The following is a 19,930-nucleotide window of genomic DNA, read 5'->3' on the forward strand; positions in this document are numbered from 1 at the left end:
AGTGGTTTTAAACAGGGGTCAGTGTTGGGTCTGTCAGTGACTAGTGTTTTTAAACAGGGGTCCGAGTTGGGTCTGTCAGTGACTAGTGGTTTTAAACAGGGGTCAGTGTTGGGTCTGTCAGTGACTAGTCGTTTTAAACAGGGGTCAGTGTTGGATCTGTCAGTGACTTGTGGTTTTAAACAGGGGTCAGTGTTGGGTCTGTCAGTGACAAGTGGTTTTAAACACGGGTCAGTGTTGGGTCTGTCAGTGACTAGTGGTTTTAAACAGGGGTCAGTGTTGGATCTGTCAGTGACTCGTGGTTTTAAACAGGGGTCAGTGTTGGGTCTGTCAGTAACTAGTGGTTTTAAACAGGGGTCAGTGTTGGGTCTGTCAGTGACTAGTGGTTTTAAACAGGGGTCAGTGTTGGGTTTGTAAGTGTCTAGTGGTTTTAAACAGGGGTCAGTGTTGGGTCTGTCGGTGACTAGTGGTTTTAAACAGGGGTCAGTGTTGGGTCTGTCAGTGACTAGTGTTTTTAAACAGGGGTCGGAGTTGGGTCTGTCAGTGACTAGTGATTTTAAACAGGGGTCGGAGTTGGGTCTGTCAGTGACTAGTGGTTTTAAACAGGGGTCAGTGTTGGGTCTGTCAGTGACTAGTCGTTTTAAACAGGGGTCAGTGTTGGGTCTGTCATTGACCAGTGGTTTTAAACAGGGGTCGGAGTTTGGTCTGTCAGTGTCTAGTGATTTTAAACAGGCGTCAGTGTTGGGTCTGTCAGTGACTAGTGGTTTAACACAGGGGTCAGTGTTGGGTCTGTCAGTGACTAGTGGTTTTAAACAGGGGTCAGTGTTGGGTCTGTCAGTGACTAGTGGTTTTAAACAGGGTTCGGAGTTGGGTCTGTCAGTGACTAGTGGTTTTAAACAGGGGTCAGTGTTGGGTCTGTCGGTGACTAGTGGTTTAAACAGGGGTCAGTGTTGGGTCTGTCAGTGACTAGTGGTTTTAAACATGTGTCGGAGTTTGGTCTGTCAGTGACTAGTGGTTTTAAACAGGGGTCGGAGTTGGTTCTGTCAGTGACTAGTGGTTATAAACAGGGGTCAGTGTTGGGTCTGTCAGTGACTAGTGGTTTTAAACAGGGGTCAGTGTTGGGTCTGTCAGTGACTAGTGGTTTTAAACAGGGGTCAGTGTTGGGTCTCTCAGTGACTCGTGGTTTTAAACAGGGGTCAGTGTTGGGTGCATCAGTGACTAGTGGTTTTAAACAGGGGCCGGAGTTGGGTCTGTCAGTGACTAGTGGTTTTAAACAGGTGTCGGAGTTTGGTCTGTCAGTGACTAGTGGTTTTAAACAGGGGTCGGAGTTGGTTCTGTCAGTGACTAGTGGTTATAAACAGGGGTCAGTGTTGGATCTGTCAGTGACTCGTGGTTTTAAACAGGGGTCAGTGTTGGGTCTGTCAGTAACTAGTGGTTTTAAACAGGGGTCAGTGTTGGGTCTGTCAGTGACTAGTGGTTTTAAACAGGGGTCGGAGTTGGGTTTGTCAGTGACTAGTGATTTTAAACAGGGGTCGGAGTTGGGTCTGTCAGTGACTAGTTGTTTTAAACAGGGGTCAGTGTTGGGTCTGTCAGTGACTAGTCGTTTTAAACAGGGGTCAGTGTTGGATCTGTCAGTGACTAGTGGTTTTAAACAGGGGTCAGTGTTGGGTCTGTCAGTGACTAGTGGTTTTAAACAGGGGTCAGTGTTCGATCTGTCAGTGACTAGTGGTTTTAAACAGGGGTCAGTGTTGGGTCTGTCGGTGACTAGTGGTTTTAAACAGGGGTCAGTGTTGGGTCTGTCAGTGACTAGTGTTTTTAAACAGGGGTCGGAGTTGGGTCTGTCGGTGACTAGTGGTTTTAAACAGGGGTCAGTGTTGGGTCTATCAGTGACTAATGGTTTTAAACAGGGGTCAGTGTTTGGTCTGTCGGTGACTAGTGGTTTTAAACAGGGGTCAGTGTTGGGTCTGTCAGTAACTAGTGGTTTTAAACAGGGGTCAGTGTTGGGTCTGTCAGTGACTAGTGGTTTTAAACAGCGGTCAGTGTTGGGTCTGTCGGTGACTAGTGGTTTTAAACAGGGGTCAGTGTTTGGTGTGTCAGTGACTAGCGGTTTTAAACAGGGGTCAGTGTTGGGTCTGTCAGTGACTAGTGGTTTTAAACAGGGGTCAGTGTTGGGTCTGTCAGTGACTAGTGGTTTTAAACAGCGGTCAGTGTTGGGTCTGTCGGTGACTAGTGGTTTTAAACAGGGGTCAGCGTTGGGTCTGTCAGTGACTAGTGGTTTTAAACAGGGGTCAGTGTTGGGTCTGTCAGTGACCAGTGGTTTTAAACAGGGATCGATGTTGGGTCTGTCAGTGACTAGTGGTTTTAAATAGTGGTCAGTGTTGGGTCTGTCAGTGACTAGTGGTTTTAAACAGGGGTCAGTTTTGGGTCTGTCAGTGACTAGTGGTTTTAAACAGGGGTCATTGTTGGGTTTGTTAGTGTCTAGTGGTTTTAAACAGGGGTCAGTGTTGGGTCTGTCGGTGACTAGTGGTTTTAAACAGGGGTCAGTGTTGGGTCTGTCAGTGACTATAAACAGGGGTCGGAGTTGGGTCTGTCAGTGACTAGTGATTTTAAACAGGGGTCAGTGTTTGGTCTGTCGGTGACTAGTGGTTTTAAACAGGGGTCAGTGTTGGGTCTGTCGGTGACTAGTGGTTTTAAAAAGGGGTCAGTGTTGGGTCTGTCAGTGACTAGTGGTTTTAAACAGGGGTCAGTGTTTGGTGTGTCAGTGACTAGCGGTTTTAAACAGGGGTCAGTGTTGGGTCTGTCAGTGACTAGTGGTTTTAAACAGGGGTCAGTGTTGGGTCTGTCAGTGACTAGTGGTTTTAAACAGCGGTCAGTGTTGGGTCTGTCGGTGACTAGTGGTTTTAAACAGGGGTCAGCGTTGGGTCTGTCAGTGACTAGTGGTTTTAAACAGGGGTCAGTGTTGGGTCTGTCAGTGACCAGTGGTTTTAAACAGGGATCGATGTTGGGTCTGTCAGTGACTAGTGGTTTTAAATAGTGGTCAGTGTTGGGTCTGTCAGTGACTAGTGGTTTTAAACAGGGGTCAGTTTTGGGTCTGTCAGTGACTAGTGGTTTTAAACAGGGGTCATTGTTGGGTTTGTTAGTGTCTAGTGGTTTTAAACAGGGGTCAGTGTTGGGTCTGTCGGTGACTAGTGGTTTTAAACAGGGGTCAGTGTTGGGTCTGTCAGTGACTATAAACAGGGGTCGGAGTTGGGTCTGTCAGTGACTAGTGATTTTAAACAGTGGTCGGAGTTGGGTCTGTCAGTGACTAGTGGTTTTAAACAGGGGTCAGTGTTGGGTCTGTCAGTGACTAGTCATTTTAAACAGGGGTCAGTGTTGGGTCTGTCATTGACCAGTGGTTTTAAACAGGGGTCGGAGTTTGGTCTGTCAGTTTCTAGTGGTTTTAAACAGGGGTCAGTGTTGGGTCTGTCAGTGACTAGTGGTTTTAAACAGGGGTCAGTGTTGGGTCTGTCAGTGACTAGTGGTTTTAAACAGGGGCCGGAGTTGGGTCTGTCAGTGACTAGTGGTTTTAAACAGGGGTCGGAGTTGGGTCTGTCAGTGACTAGTGGTTTTAAACAGGGGTCAGTGTTGGGTCTGTCAGTGACTAGTGGTTTTAAACAGGGGTCAGTGTTGGGTCTGTCAGTGACTAGTGGTTTTAAACAGGGGTCAGTGTTGGGTCTGTCAGTGACTAGTGGTTTTAAACAGTGGTCAGTGTTGGGTCTGTCAGTGACTAGTGGTTTTAAACAGGGGTCGATGTTGGGTCTGTCAGTGACTCATGGTTTTAAACAGTGGTCAGTGTTGGGTCTGTCAGTGACTAGTGATTTTAAACATGGGTCGGTGTTTGGTCTGTCGGTTACTAGTGGTTTTAAACAGGGGTCAGTGTTGGGTCTGTCAGTGACCCCTGGTTTTAAACAGGGGTCAGTGTTGGATCTGTCAGTGACTAGTGGTTTTAAACAGGGGTCAGTGTTGGGTCTGTCAGTGACTAATGGTTGTAAACAGGGGTCAGTGTTGGGTCTGTCGGTGACTAGTGGTTTTAAACAGGGGTCAGCGTTGGGTCTGTCGGTGACTAGTGGTTTTAAACAGGGGTCAGTGTTGGGTCTGTCAGTGACTAGTGTTTTTAAACAGGGGTCGGAGTTGGGTTTGTCAGTGACCAGTGATTTTAAACAGGGGTCGGAGTTGGGTCTGTCAGTGACCAGTGGTTTTAAACAGGGGTCAGTGTTGGGTCTGTCAGTGACTAGTCGTTTTAAACAGGGGTCACTGTTGGGTCTGTCTTTGACCAGTGGTTTTAAACAGGGGTCGGAGTTTGGTCTGTCAGTTTCTAGTGGTTTTAAACAGGGGTCAGTGTTGGGTCTGTCAGTGACTAGTGGTTTTAAACAGGCGTCAGTGTTGGGTCTGTCAGTGACTAGTGGTTTTAAACAGGGGCCGGAGTTGGGTCTGTCAGTGACTAGTGGTTTTAAACAGGGGTCGGAGTTGGGTCTGTCAGTGACTAGTGGTTTTAAACAGGGGTCAGTGTTGGGTCTGTCAGTGACTAGTGGTTTTAAACAGGGGTCGGAGTTGGGTCTGTCAGTGACTAGTGGTTTTAAACAGGGGTCAGTGTTGGGTCTGTCAGTGACAAGTGGTTTTAAACAGGGGTCAGTGTTGGGTCTGTCAGTGACTAGTGGTTTTAAACAGGGGTCAGTGTTGGATCTGTCAGTGACTAGTGTTTTTAAACAGGGGTCGGAGTTGGGTCTGTCAGTGACTAGTGATTTTAAACAGGGGTCGGAGTTGGGTCTGTCAGTGACTAGTGGTTTTAAACAGGGGTCAGTGTTGGGTCTGTCAGTGACTAGTCGTTTTAAACAGGGGTCAGTGTTGGGTCTGTCATTGACCAGTGGTTTTAAACAGGGGTCGGAGTTTGGTCTGTCAGTTTCTAGTGATTTTAAACAGGCGTCAGTGTTGGGTCTGTCAGTGACTAGTGGTTTAACACAGGGGTCAGTGTTGGGTCTGTCAGTGACTAGTGGTTTTAAACAGGGGTCGGAGTTGGGTCTGTCAGTGACTAGTGGTTTTAAACAGGGGTCAGTGTTGGGTGTATCAGTGACTAGTGGTTTTAAACAGGGGCCGGAGTTGGGTCTGTCAGTGACTAGTGGTTTTAAACAGGGGTCGGAGTTGGGTCTGTCGGTGACTAGTGGTTTTAAACAGGGGTCAGTGTTGGGTCTATCAGTGACTAATGGTTTTAAACAGGGGTCAGTGTTTGGTCTGTCGGTGACTATTGGTTTTAAACAGGGGTCAGTGTTGGGTCTGTCAGTAACTAGTGGTTTTAAACAGGGGTCAGTGTTGGGTCTGTCAGTGACTAGTGGTTTTAAACAGCGGTCAGTGTTGGGTCTGTCGGTGACTAGTGGTTTTAAACAGGGGTCAGTGTTTGGTGTGTCAGTGACTAGCGGTTTTAAACAGGGGTCAGTGTTGGGTCTGTCAGTGACTAGTGGTTTTAAACAGGGGTCAGTGTTGGGTCTGTCAGTGACTAGTGGTTTTAAACAGCGGTCAGTGTTGGGTCTGTCGGTGACTAGTGGTTTTAAACAGGGGTCAGCGTTGGGTCTGTCAGTGACTAGTGGTTTTAAACAGGGGTCAGTGTTGGGTCTGTCAGTGACCAGTGGTTTTAAACAGGGATCGATGTTGGGTCTGTCAGTGACTAGTGGTTTTAAATAGTGGTCAGTGTTGGGTCTGTCAGTGACTAGTGGATTTAAACAGGGGTCAGTTTTGGGTCTGTCAGTGACTAGTGGTTTTAAACAGGGGTCATTGTTGGGTTTGTTAGTGTCTAGTGGTTTTAAACAGGGGTCAGTGTTGGGTCTGTCGGTGACTAGTGGTTTTAAACAGGGGTCAGTGTTGGGTCTGTCAGTGACTATAAACAGGGGTCGGAGTTGGGTCTGTCAGTGACTAGTGATTTTAAACAGGGGTCAGTGTTTGGTCTGTCGGTGACTAGTGGTTTTAAACAGGGGTCAGTGTTGGGTCTGTCGGTGACTAGTGGTTTTAAAAAGGGGTCAGTGTTGGGTCTGTCAGTGACTAGTGGTTTTAAACAGGGGTCAGTGTTTGGTGTGTCAGTGACTAGCGGTTTTAAACAGGGGTCAGTGTTGGGTCTGTCAGTGACTAGTGGTTTTAAACAGGGGTCAGTGTTGGGTCTGTCAGTGACTAGTGGTTTTAAACAGCGGTCAGTGTTGGGTCTGTCGGTGACTAGTGGTTTTAAACAGGGGTCAGCGTTGGGTCTGTCAGTGACTAGTGGTTTTAAACAGGGGTCAGTGTTGGGTCTGTCAGTGACCAGTGGTTTTAAACAGGGATCGATGTTGGGTCTGTCAGTGACTAGTGGTTTTAAATAGTGGTCAGTGTTGGGTCTGTCAGTGACTAGTGGTTTTAAACAGGGGTCAGTTTTGGGTCTGTCAGTGACTAGTGGTTTTAAACAGGGGTCATTGTTGGGTTTGTTAGTGTCTAGTGGTTTTAAACAGGGGTCAGTGTTGGGTCTGTCGGTGACTAGTGGTTTTAAACAGGGGTCAGTGTTGGGTCTGTCAGTGACTATAAACAGGGGTCGGAGTTGGGTCTGTCAGTGACTAGTGATTTTAAACAGGGGTCGGAGTTGGGTCTGTCAGTGACTAGTGGTTTTAAACAGGGGTCAGTGTTGGGTCTGTCAGTGACTAGTCATTTTAAACAGGGGTCAGTGTTGGGTCTGTCATTGACCAGTGGTTTTAAACAGGGGTCGGAGTTTGGTCTGTCAGTTTCTAGTGGTTTTAAACAGGGGTCAGTGTTGGGTCTGTCAGTGACTAGTGGTTTTAAACAGGGGTCAGTGTTGGGTCTGTCAGTGACTAGTGGTTTTAAACAGGGGCCGGAGTTGGGTCTGTCAGTGACTAGTGGTTTTAAACAGGGGTCGGAGTTGGGTCTGTCAGTGACTAGTGGTTTTAAACAGGGGTCAGTGTTGGGTCTGTCAGTGACTAGTGGTTTTAAACAGGGGTCAGTGTTGGGTCTGTCAGTGACTAGTGGTTTTAAACAGGGGTCAGTGTTGGGTCTGTCAGTGACTAGTGGTTTTAAACAGTGGTCAGTGTTGGGTCTGTCAGTGACTAGTGGTTTTAAACAGGGGTCGATGTTGGGTCTGTCAGTGACTCATGGTTTTAAACAGTGGTCAGTGTTGGGTCTGTCAGTGACTAGTGATTTTAAACATGGGTCGGTGTTTGGTCTGTCGGTTACTAGTGGTTTTAAACAGGGGTCAGTGTTGGGTCTGTCAGTGACCCCTGGTTTTAAACAGGGGTCAGTGTTGGATCTGTCAGTGACTAGTGGTTTTAAACAGGGGTCAGTGTTGGGTCTGTCAGTGACTAATGGTTGTAAACAGGGGTCAGTGTTGGGTCTGTCGGTGACTAGTGGTTTTAAACAGGGGTCAGCGTTGGGTCTGTCGGTGACTAGTGGTTTTAAACAGGGGTCAGTGTTGGGTCTGTCAGTGACTAGTGTTTTTAAACAGGGGTCGGAGTTGGGTTTGTCAGTGACCAGTGATTTTAAACAGGGGTCGGAGTTGGGTCTGTCAGTGACCAGTGGTTTTAAACAGGGGTCAGTGTTGGGTCTGTCAGTGACTAGTCGTTTTAAACAGGGGTCACTGTTGGGTCTGTCTTTGACCAGTGGTTTTAAACAGGGGTCGGAGTTTGGTCTGTCAGTTTCTAGTGGTTTTAAACAGGGGTCAGTGTTGGGTCTGTCAGTGACTAGTGGTTTTAAACAGGCGTCAGTGTTGGGTCTGTCAGTGACTAGTGGTTTTAAACAGGGGCCGGAGTTGGGTCTGTCAGTGACTAGTGGTTTTAAACAGGGGTCGGAGTTGGGTCTGTCAGTGACTAGTGGTTTTAAACAGGGGTCAGTGTTGGGTCTGTCAGTGACTAGTGGTTTTAAACAGGGGTCGGAGTTGGGTCTGTCAGTGACTAGTGGTTTTAAACAGGGGTCAGTGTTGGGTCTGTCAGTGACAAGTGGTTTTAAACAGGGGTCAGTGTTGGGTCTGTCAGTGACTAGTGGTTTTAAACAGGGGTCAGTGTTGGATCTGTCAGTGACTAGTGTTTTTAAACAGGGGTCGGAGTTGGGTCTGTCAGTGACTAGTGATTTTAAACAGGGGTCGGAGTTGGGTCTGTCAGTGACTAGTGGTTTTAAACAGGGGTCAGTGTTGGGTCTGTCAGTGACTAGTCGTTTTAAACAGGGGTCAGTGTTGGGTCTGTCATTGACCAGTGGTTTTAAACAGGGGTCGGAGTTTGGTCTGTCAGTGTCTAGTGATTTTAAACAGGCGTCAGTGTTGGGTCTGTCAGTGACTAGTGGTTTAACACAGGGGTCAGTGTTGGGTCTGTCAGTGACTAGTGGTTTTAAACAGGGGTCGGAGTTGGGTCTGTCAGTGACTAGTGGTTTTAAACAGGGGTCATTGTTGGGTTTGTTAGTGTCTAGTGGTTTTAAACAGGGGTCAGTGTTGGGTCTGTCGGTGACTAGTGGTTTTAAACAGGGGTCAGTGTTGGGTCTGTCAGTGACTATAAACAGGGGTCGGAGTTGGGTCTGTCAGTGACTAGTGATTTTAAACAGGGGTCAGTGTTTGGTCTGTCGGTGACTAGTGGTTTTAAACAGGGGTCAGTGTTGGGTCTGTCGGTGACTAGTGGTTTTAAAAAGGGGTCAGTGTTGGGTCTGTCAGTGACTAGTGGTTTTAAACAGGGGTCAGTGTTTGGTGTGTCAGTGACTAGCGGTTTTAAACAGGGGTCAGTGTTGGGTCTGTCAGTGACTAGTGGTTTTAAACAGGGGTCAGTGTTGGGTCTGTCAGTGACTAGTGGTTTTAAACAGCGGTCAGTGTTGGGTCTGTCGGTGACTAGTGGTTTTAAACAGGGGTCAGCGTTGGGTCTGTCAGTGACTAGTGGTTTTAAACAGGGGTCAGTGTTGGGTCTGTCAGTGACCAGTGGTTTTAAACAGGGATCGATGTTGGGTCTGTCAGTGACTAGTGGTTTTAAATAGTGGTCAGTGTTGGGTCTGTCAGTGACTAGTGGTTTTAAACAGGGGTCAGTTTTGGGTCTGTCAGTGACTAGTGGTTTTAAACAGGGGTCATTGTTGGGTTTGTTAGTGTCTAGTGGTTTTAAACAGGGGTCAGTGTTGGGTCTGTCGGTGACTAGTGGTTTTAAACAGGGGTCAGTGTTGGGTCTGTCAGTGACTATAAACAGGGGTCGGAGTTGGGTCTGTCAGTGACTAGTGGTTTTAAACAGGGGTCGGAGTTGGGTCTGTCAGTGACTAGTGGTTTTAAACAGGGGTCATTGTTGGGTTTGTTAGTGTCTAGTGGTTTTAAACAGGGGTCAGTGTTGGGTCTGTCAGTGACCCCTGGTTTTAAACAGGGGTCAGTGTTGGATCTGTCAGTGACTAGTGGTTTTAAACAGGGGTCAGTGTTGGGTCTGTCAGTGACTAATGGTTGTAAACAGGGGTCAGTGTTGGGTCTGTCGGTGACTAGTGGTTTTAAACAGGGGTCAGCGTTGGGTCTGTCGGTGACTAGTGGTTTTAAACAGGGGTCAGTGTTGGGTCTGTCAGTGACTAGTGTTTTTAAACAGGGGTCGGAGTTGGGTCTGTCAGTGACCAGTGATTTTAAACAGGGGTCGGAGTTGGGTCTGTCAGTGACCAGTGGTTTTAAACAGGGGTCAGTGTTGGGTCTGTCAGTGACTAGTCGTTTTAAACAGGGGTCACTGTTGGGTCTGTCATTGACCAGTGGTTTTAAACAGGGGTCGGAGTTTGGTCTGTCAGTTTCTAGTGGTTTTAAACAGGGGTCAGTGTTGGGTCTGTCAGTGACTAGTGGTTTTAAACAGGCGTCAGTGTTGGGTCTGTCAGTGACTAGTGGTTTTAAACAGGGGCCGGAGTTGGGTCTGTCAGTGACTAGTGGTTTTAAACAGGGGTCGGAGTTGGGTCTGTCAGTGACTAGTGGTTTTAAACAGGGGTCAGTGTTGGGTCTGTCAGTGACTAGTGGTTTTAAACAGGGGTCGGAGTTGGGTCTGTCAGTGACTAGTGGTTTTAAACAGGGGTCAGTGTTGGGTCTGTCGGTGACTAGTGGTTTAAACAGGGGTCAGTGTTGGGTCTGTCAGTGACTAGTGGTTTTAAACAGGTGTCGGAGTTTGGTCTGTCAGTGACTAGTGGTTTTAAACAGGGGTCGGAGTTGGTTCTGTCAGTGACTAGTGGTTTTAAACAGGGGTCAGTGTTGGGTCTGTTAGTGACTAGTGGTTTTAAACAGGGGTCAGTGTTGGGTCTCTCAGTGACTAGTGGTTTTAAACAGGGGTCTGAGTTGGGTCTGTCAGTGACTAGTGGTTTTAAACAGGGGTCGGAGTTGGGTCTGTCGGTGACTAGTGGTTTTAAACAGGGGTCAGTGTTGGGTCTGTCAGTGACTAGTGGTTTTAAACAGGGGTCGGAGTTGGGTCTGTCAGTGACTAGTGGTTTTAAACAGGGGTCAGTGTTGGGTCTGTCAGTGACTAGTGGTTTTAAACAGGGGTCGGAGTTGGGTCTGTCAGTGACTAGTGGTTTTAAACAGGGGTCAGTGTTGGGTCTGTCGGTGACTAGTGGTTTAAACAGGGGTCAGTGTTGGGTCTGTCAGTGACTAGTGGTTTTAAACAGGTGTCGGAGTTTGGTCTGTCAGTGACTAGTGGTTTTAAACAGGGGTCGGAGTTGGTTCTGTCAGTGACTAGTGGTTTTAAACAGGGGTCAGTGTTGGGTCTGTTAGTGACTAGTGGTTTTAAACAGGGGTCAGTGTTGGGTCTCTCAGTGACTAGTGGTTTTAAACAGGGGTCAGTGTTGGGTCTGTCAGTGACTAGTGTTTTTAAACAGGGGTCCGAGTTGGGTCTGTCAGTGACTAGTGGTTTTAAACAGGGGTCAGTGTTGGGTCTGTCAGTGACTAGTCGTTTTAAACAGGGGTCAGTGTTGGATCTGTCAGTGACTTGTGGTTTTAAACAGGGGTCAGTGTTGGGTCTGTCAGTGACAAGTGGTTTTAAACACGGGTCAGTGTTGGGTCTGTCAGTGACTAGTGGTTTTAAACAGGGGTCAGTGTTGGATCTGTCAGTGACTCGTGGTTTTAAACAGGGGTCAGTGTTGGGTCTGTCAGTAACTAGTGGTTTTAAACAGGGGTCAGTGTTGGGTCTGTCAGTGACTAGTGGTTTTAAACAGGGGTCAGTGTTGGGTTTGTAAGTGTCTAGTGGTTTTAAACAGGGGTCAGTGTTGGGTCTGTCGGTGACTAGTGGTTTTAAACAGGGGTCAGTGTTGGGTCTGTCAGTGACTAGTGTTTTTAAACAGGGGTCGGAGTTGGGTCTGTCAGTGACTAGTGATTTTAAACAGGGGTCGGAGTTGGGTCTGTCAGTGACTAGTGGTTTTAAACAGGGGTCAGTGTTGGGTCTGTCAGTGACTAGTCGTTTTAAACAGGGGTCAGTGTTGGGTCTGTCATTGACCAGTGGTTTTAAACAGGGGTCGGAGTTTGGTCTGTCAGTGTCTAGTGATTTTAAACAGGCGTCAGTGTTGGGTCTGTCAGTGACTAGTGGTTTAACACAGGGGTCAGTGTTGGGTCTGTCAGTGACTAGTGGTTTTAAACAGGGGTCGGAGTTGGGTCTGTCAGTGACTAGTGGTTTTAAACAGGGGTCAGTGTTGGGTGTATCAGTGACTAGTGGTTTTAAACAGGGGCCGGAGTTGGGTCTGTCAGTGACTAGTGGTTTTAAACAGGGGTCGGAGTTGGGTCTGTCAGTGATTAGTGGTTTTAAACAGGGGTCAGTGTTGGGTCTGTCAGTGACTAGTGGTTTTAAACAGGGTTCGGAGTTGGGTCTGTCAGTGACTAGTGGTTTTAAACAGGGGTCAGTGTTGGGTCTGTCGGTGACTAGTGGTTTAAACAGGGGTCAGTGTTGGGTCTGTCAGTGACTAGTGGTTTTAAACATGTGTCGGAGTTTGGTCTGTCAGTGACTAGTGGTTTTAAACAGGGGTCGGAGTTGGTTCTGTCAGTGACTAGTGGTTATAAACAGGGGTCAGTGTTGGGTCTGTCAGTGACTAGTGGTTTTAAACAGGGGTCAGTGTTGGGTCTGTCAGTGACTAGTGGTTTTAAACAGGGGTCAGTGTTGGGTCTCTCAGTGACTCGTGGTTTTAAACAGGGGTCAGTGTTGGGTCTGTCAGTGACTAGTGTTTTTAAACAGGGGTCGGAGTTGGGTTTGTCAGTGACTAGTGATTTTAAACAGGGGTCGGAGTTGGGTCTGTCAGTGACTAGTTGTTTTAAACAGGGGTCAGTGTTGGGTCTGTCAGTGACTAGTGGTTTTAAACAGGGGTCAGTGTTGGGTCTGTCAGTGACAAGTGGTTTTAAACAGGGGTCAGTGTTGGGTCTGTCAGTGACTAGTGGTTTTAAACAGGGGTCATTGTTGGATCTGTCAGTGACTAGTGGTTTTAAACAGGGATCGAATTTGGGTCTGTCAGTGACTAGTGGTTTTAAACAGGGGTCAGTGTTGGGTCTGTCAGTGACTAGTGGTTTTAAAAAGGGGTCAGAGTTGGGTCTGTCAGTGACTAGTGGTTTTAAATAGTGGTCAGTATTGGGTCTGTCAGTGACTAGTGGTTTTAAACAGGGGTCAGTGTTGGGTCTGTCAGTGACTAGTGGTTTTAAACAGGGGTCAGTGTTCGATCTGTCAGTGACTAGTGGTTTTAAACAGGGGTCAGTGTTGGGTCTGTCAGTGACTAGTGGTTTTAAACAGGGGTCAGTGTTGGGTCTGTCAATGACTAGTGGTTTTAAACAGGGGTCGCAGTTTGGTCTGTCAGTGACTAGTGGTTTTAAACAGGGGTCTGTGTTGTGTCTGTCAGTGATTAGTGGTTTTAAACAGGGGTCAGTGTTGGGTCTGTCAGTGACTAGTGGTTTTAAACAGGGGTCGGAGTTGGGTCTGTCAGTGACTAGTGGTTTTAAACAGGGGTCAGTGTTGGGTCTGTCGGTGACTAGTGGTTTAAACAGGGGTCAGTGTTGGGTCTGTCAGTGACTAGTGGTTTTAAACAGGTGTCGGAGTTTGGTCTGTCAGTGACTAGTGGTTTTAAACAGGGGTCGGAGTTGGTTCTGTCAGTGACTAGTGGTTATAAACAGGGGTCAGTGTTGGGTCTGTCAGTGACTAGTGGTTTTAAACAGGGGTCAGTGTTGGGTCTGTCAGTGACTAGTGGTTTTAAACAGGGGTCAGTGTTGGGTCTGTCAGTGACTAGTGGTTTTAAACAGGGGTCAGTGTTGGGTCTGTCAGTGACTAGTGGTTTTAAACAGTGGTCAGTGTTGGGTCTGTCAGTGACTAGTGGTTTTAAACAGGGGTCGATGTTGGGTCTGTCAGTGACTCATGGTTTTAAACAGTGGTCAGTGTTGGGTCTGTCAGTGACTAGTGATTTTAAACATGGGTCGGTGTTTGGTCTGTCGGTTACTAGTGGTTTTAAACAGGGGTCAGTGTTGGGTCTGTCAGTGACCCCTGGTTTTAAACAGGGGTCAGTGTTGGATCTGTCAGTGACTAGTGGTTTTAAACAGGGGTCAGTGTTGGGTCTGTCAGTGACTAATGGTTGTAAACAGGGGTCAGTGTTGGGTCTGTCGGTGACTAGTGGTTTTAAACAGGGGTCAGCGTTGGGTCTGTCGGTGACTAGTGGTTTTAAACAGGGGTCAGTGTTGGGTCTGTCAGTGACTAGTGTTTTTAAACAGGGGTCGGAGTTGGGTTTGTCAGTGACCAGTGATTTTAAACAGGGGTCGGAGTTGGGTCTGTCAGTGACCAGTGGTTTTAAACAGGGGTCAGTGTTGGGTCTGTCAGTGACTAGTCGTTTTAAACAGGGGTCACTGTTGGGTCTGTCTTTGACCAGTGGTTTTAAACAGGGGTCGGAGTTTGGTCTGTCAGTTTCTAGTGGTTTTAAACAGGGGTCAGTGTTGGGTCTGTCAGTGACTAGTGGTTTTAAACAGGGGTCAGTGTTGGGTCTGTCAGTGACTAGTGGTTTTAAACAGGGGTCAGTGTTGGGTCTGTCAGTGACTAGTGGTTTTAAACAGGGGTCATGGTTGGTTCTGTCAGTGACTAGTGGTTTTAAACAGCGGTCAGTGTTGGGTCTGTCGGTGACTAGTGGTTTTAAACAGGGGTCAGTGTTGGGTCTGTCGGTGACTAGTGGTTTTAAACAGGGGTCAGTGTTGGGTCTGTCAGTGACTAGTGGTTTTAAACAGGGGTCAGTGTTGGGTCTGTCAGTGACTAGTGGTTTTAAACAGGGATCTGTGTTGGGTCTGTCAGTGTCTAGTGGTTTTAAACACGGGTCGGTGTTTGGTCTGTTAATGACTGATGGTTTTCCACAGCGAATATCTGAGATCTGAGGGCATGGCCTCTCCTTCCAAGGAATTAAAAGACACTCTTTGTAACAGAAAGGAGGTGTATGTGAATTAGTCAGTTGTGGATCTCATATCATTGATTAGATTGAAAATAGATGTTGGCAGGTTCTTTATATGATTGGTTAAGTTGTACAGTGACAAGGCAGGAGAATGGGGTTGGGAAGAAATCTGGTGGAACAAATTCAAGGGGACGAATAGCTGAATACTTGTCCCATGTATTGCAGAGATGGGCAGTTGGTGTGGGAGTTGTGCATAGGCCTTTCTCAGCGTACTGACACTTCTCAAAACAGGGGCATTACCCATGAGTGTCTGCCAGGGAAATCTCAACATCACCCAATTCATGTCCCCACTCTGCCATCCTCATTCACTGAAGAACCCTTCTCAACTCCATCCTCAACTCTATTGGTTTCTTCTGTCTTCGGAAACAGGAGTGTTTATACATGAAATGTGGGCACTTTTACACTTGGAAATTGGGTGTGTTTGCACGACAGACATGGGATTGTTTACATGAGGGAAGTGACTGTGTTTACATGAGAGAAGAGGGTGTCTGTACACGAGGGAAGTGTGTGTGATAACATGAGAAGAGGGGATTGGGTGGATGGAGAATTTGAGGCTCCCATCAAAGCCCAGGGCTCAGCCCTTGTGCACAAGGCCCAGAAGCTGATGATAAGTGAGGGAGGGCTGCTTCTCCTCTCTGGGATCTGAGTGAGTGCTGGCCAGCCAGGGAGGGTGTCAGTCTCCACATATGAAGCAGTGCAACATGTAATCTTGCTGGAGAAACTCAGCGAGTCACCCATTGGAAGTGTTGGGTCAGCTGGTTCTCGGGTCTGGGCCCTTCGTGCAGTTCAAGCAAAAACAGACAGCAGCTGGATATAAAAGGTGGAGGGAAGGTGGGAAGAAGAGGAGGGGAGGGAGGTACGAACAGGGCTAGGTGCACAGACTGACAGGATAGAAATCAGAGGTGGAAATAAGTGGGAGGGTGGAAGAGAAAAGCTGAGATGGGAGAAGTGTGTAGCCCTCTCATTGGGAAGGGGGTGGGGAGCTGGCAGGATGGAGGCAGAGGGGCTGGAAAGAGAGGGATACTCAGGGGAGTTTGATTCATGCTGCATGGTTGGACAGTTGTTCTTCTAGTTTGCAGGTAGCCTCAGATTCGCAGTGCATGAGGCCACAGTCAGACTCATGGGCACAGAATTGGGGCACGGAAGTGAAATGGTTGGCCACTGGGATATCTCCGCCATTGTTGCAGATTGAGTGAAGGTGCTTAACGAAATTATCTCCCACTCTGCCCGATGTCAAGGAGGCCACAACAGGAACACCAGAGGCAGTGGGTCTCAACCATTTTCTTTCCACTCACATCCCACCTTATGAATCCCCTATGTCATTGGTTTTCTGTGATTAGTGAGGGATTGTTTATGGTGGGGTGTGGGTGGAAAGAAAAAGTTTGAAAATCTCTGTTTTAATCGACCCTCATTTTCACGTTATGTGCAAGGTTTCAGAACTCCAAAGGAAATGGGCCGGTGACCATTTTTCTCAAGCAAAATATTTCAGTTAAAATCAGGTCTAAAGCAGTAATTCTCAACCTTCCCTTCCTACCTACATCCCACCTTAAGCAACCCCTTACTAAGGTATTACTTAAAGTGGGATGTGAGTCAAGAACACTGGTGTAGATGATCTGCATATTGTCAAGTGAAGTGTTGCTTCATTCGGAAGGATTGTTTGGGGCCCCGAGTGGCGGTGAGGGAGGAGGGGTGGGCAAAAATGTAGCTATTTGGGGAGGGGGGATTGGTGAGAAGGAAGGAATGGACAAGGGAGTCACAGAAAGTGTGGTCCCTGCATGAAGTAGGGGAAGATGTATCTGGTGGCGGGATCACATTGCATTTGGCCAAAATTGCAGAGGATAATATGTTGGATGCAGGTGCAGGTGGGATGGTTGGTGAGGACTGAGGGAATCCTGTTTTTGTTGTGCCTTGGGGCGGAAGGGGCCAGGACAGAAAATAGAGGTGATGCTGGTATGGGGTCAGATGACGGGAGTAGAAGGGAAGCCATGTTTTCTGATGGAGGACATCGCAGATGTTCTGCCATGGAAGGCCTCGTCCTGGGAGCAGATGCGATGGAGACAGAGGAACTAAAGCAGTCCTGCCTCAAACTGGCCAGTGTAGCACTGGCACACCCCTCATCCCACGCATATAGCAAGCTCCCTGTGGTCCACCATGAGCCTTGGGGGCAGCACAGGGGGAGCACACAAGAGAGCCTACCTTGTCAGCCTTAGTCCAGAGCACGGTGGGAGCTGGCTCCCCGCTTATGGGCACGTCCAACCGCAGCTTGTTGCCAGCCACCACCACAATGGTCGTATCAGGGACTTGGCCCAGACAGTCCAGGTGAACCTTGGGTGGATCTGTGGAGAGCAGAGCGATTCCTGTGAGCAGGATATGAGAGCCAGATGCCACAGCAAGGGTGAAAGCAGGAAAATGTTAAGGACTGTACCTTGTCGGGGGACGTAGTCTATTTTCACCTCTGGGGAACATAGAGAGAGGGAGAGAATGAATGCAGCGTGAAAATAAAGCTGAATCCCCTTTACAGTCCCCAGCAGCCCGCTGATTCATGGTTCTACACCTAACACACAGGCAGGAGCAACCAGTCACCTGACCATTCACACCCTGTACCCGCGCTCTCCCCATATCCTCTTTCCATTGGTCCTGAGAATGATACGGGCAGCCGGGTTAGTGTAGAGGTTAGTGCGTGGGTTTTCCCCAGAGGCTCCAGTTTTCTCCTACTGGTCGAAATGTACCAGGGGTTGTAGGGTGATAGGGTGTAATTGGGCAGTACGGGTTTGTGGGCCGAAAGGGCCTGTTACTGTGCTGTATAAAGGTTTTTGGCAAATTGGCCTTCATCAGTCAGGGTTTTGAGTACAAAAGTGACAGGTCATGCCTTGTATAAGAGGTAGGTGAGGGCCAATTTGGAGCATTGTATTCAGTTTTGGACACCCTGCTGCATGAAAGACATCGTCAAGCTGGGGAGGGTGAGAGGAGATTGACAAGGGTGCTTCCTGGACTCAGTAGGATGGTCAAGATATATGGTGTGTTCGCCTTCATTAGACCGGTGTTCAGCAGCGATCACAAGTGGTTGCAGATTCCAGTCAAGCACAGGGCACCAGAAACAGGGAGAACACCTCCCACCCCCAATTAAGAAGGAGAGGACCCTACAGGACAGTGACTATGGATGATGAACCAATGAGGGGCTCAGCGGCTGAGTGACCCACACAGCCTCCAGGCTACCTGCGGTCTGGGTACGTGAATGGCCGTGGGCTGCTGGAGTCTGGCTCATGGGAACCAGGGGTTGGAGCTGGGATTCGAGAGGCTGCTGAGAGTAAGAAGGGCTCCCGAAGGGCCCTGATTATGTCGGAAGTTTGGATCTGGGACTCGGGTGGCCGATGAATCGAGCAGGAGTCGGGACGGCTGCGGGGGCGAATCCTCGGACACTGGGTGACCCTGAAGGGACTCACTTCTGCTTCTATTTCTCTCGTTCTGTAAAGGGCACTGGGTGATACTAATGGCAGGCAGAAGACAATTTCATGCACTATATTACAGACAATGAAGGGATCAAAGCTGGAGTGAGTTCTAGAGCTGTGAGGTCACGATACAGCTCTATAAAACTCCAGTGAGACCCAGGACAAGAGCAGCAAATACCTGAGGACACCAGTTTAAAGGGAGTGGAGGAAGGTTCAGGGGAGAGGTATGTTTTTTTTTTACACAGAGAGTGGTAAATCATTGCCAGGGTGGAGGTGGAGGCTGTTACCACAGGGGCATTCAAATGCTCTCAGACAGGCACATGTCTGCAGGAAAATGAGAGGGTTGTGGGTGTGAGGGAGGGAAGGGTTTCATTTTTGTGGAGTAGACTGAAGGGCCTGTAAAGGTCTCTGTTCTACACAATGATGAAACAGCCATTCAGCCCAACCTGCCCATGCCAACCCACACCTGTCGCACCTGCCTGCATTTGCCCCATATCCCTTGAAACCCATCCTATCCATGGATGTATCCAAATATTCCTTCAACGTTGCAATAATTTCTGCCTCGACTATCTTCTCCGGCAGCCCATTCCTTATGCTGCTCCCCCCGCCCCCTGGTGCAGAAAACATGTTACCCCCCTCCTGTGAGCATATTGTTAGCGCAACGCCTTTACAGTGCCAGTGATCAGAACTGGGGTTTGAATCCCGCGCTGTCTGTAAGGAGTTTGTACGTTCTCCCGGTGTCTGTGTGGGTTTTCCCCAGGGGCTCTGGTTTCCTCCCACCATTTGAAACGTCCTGGGGGTTGTAGGTTAATTGGGTGTGAATTGGGTGGCAAGGATTCAGGGGCCAAAATGTCTAAATTTAAATTTAAAAAAATTTAAAAATCCCTGTTACACAGCCAGGCAATGCCCACTGTTGGGACAGGCTGGGCTGGAGTGAGCTTCACCCGCTGCTTCATTGGGTAACAAGCGGCCCCTGTGTGCAGACTATGGCTCCTCTGCGCTGACTCCCAGCCACACCCCATCAATCAGGCCACCTCACCCAGGAAGTTCAGCTTGGCCGAGAGATTGAAGGCAAACCCATCAGGCACAAAGGTGTAATCGCCCTCATCCTCCGGCTTCACGCTGTCAATCACCAGCTTGTGGATTCTGCAGAAACACGCGCATGGTTTCAGATTTCTTGTCAGATTACGTACATCACATCACATACAACCCTGAGATTCTTTTCCTGCGGGTGCGGCAGACTTACCGCTTATTGTTACTGCAAAAAAAACTGTGCTCATTGTGTACATGTAAACAAATTAAGAAATGTAAACAATTGACTGCAATGCAGAGGTAAAAAGGTCAGAGTCATTAAACGAGTCCCTGATTGGGTTTGTCGTTGTGGAGTTTGATGGTGGAGGGGTAGCAGCTGCCCCTGAGCCTGGTGGTGTGAGTCTTGTGGCACTGAGGCTTCTTTCCTGAGAACAAAGCGTGTGCTGGGTGGTGTGAGTCTTTGATGATTGCCACTGCCCTCTGACGGCAGCATTCCCTGTAGATGTTCACGATGATGGGGAGGGATTTACCTGCAATATCACTGCACTGTGTCCACTACCTTTTGCAGAGATTTACACTCAGGTATTGGTGTCCCTGTACCAGACCGTGATGCAGCCAATCAGCACACTGTCCAGCACACCTCTGTGGAAATATACCAGGGTTTCCAATGTTGTACCGAACCTCCACAAACTCCTGAGAAAGTAGAGACGCTGACGTGCTTTCTTCATGATGTCATTAGTGTGTTGAGTCCAGGAAAGATCCTCCGAGATAGTGACTCCCGTGAACTCAAATTTGCTAACCCTCTCCACTTCTGATCCCCCAATGATCACTGGATCGTACACCTCTGGCTTCCCTTTACTGAAGTCAACAATGGGTTGTAACAATTGGTATCTGACTGTAGGACAATGGGTTGTAACAATACAGACCAGTGTCTGACTGTACTACAACACGCTATAACAGTGCACAGGATACTTTAAAACAAGATTGAGCTGTTGGAACAGCAGTACTGCCACTTGGGGCAGACA

General features: G+C 48.2%; 1 protein-coding gene across 1 annotated transcript in view; it reads right to left on the reverse strand.

Moving 5' to 3' along the window:
- LOC138740976 (myosin-binding protein C, cardiac-type-like) overlaps window positions 1-19,930 on the reverse strand; it is a 337,578-nt gene that overhangs the window by 251,405 nt on the left and 66,243 nt on the right. The window contains exons 13-15 of the mRNA XM_069894359.1: window positions 18,913-19,019; window positions 16,850-16,879; window positions 16,621-16,760 (exon numbers count right to left, since the gene is read on the reverse strand). Of these exons, the coding sequence (XP_069750460.1) occupies window positions 16,621-16,760; window positions 16,850-16,879; window positions 18,913-19,019 (277 nt within the window). The remainder of the gene's footprint in view (window positions 1-16,620; window positions 16,761-16,849; window positions 16,880-18,912; window positions 19,020-19,930) is intronic.

Source organism: Narcine bancroftii, chromosome 1 (genome assembly GCF_036971445.1).
Source record: "Narcine bancroftii isolate sNarBan1 chromosome 1, sNarBan1.hap1, whole genome shotgun sequence".
Lineage (NCBI taxonomy): Eukaryota > Metazoa > Chordata > Chondrichthyes > Torpediniformes > Narcinidae > Narcine > Narcine bancroftii.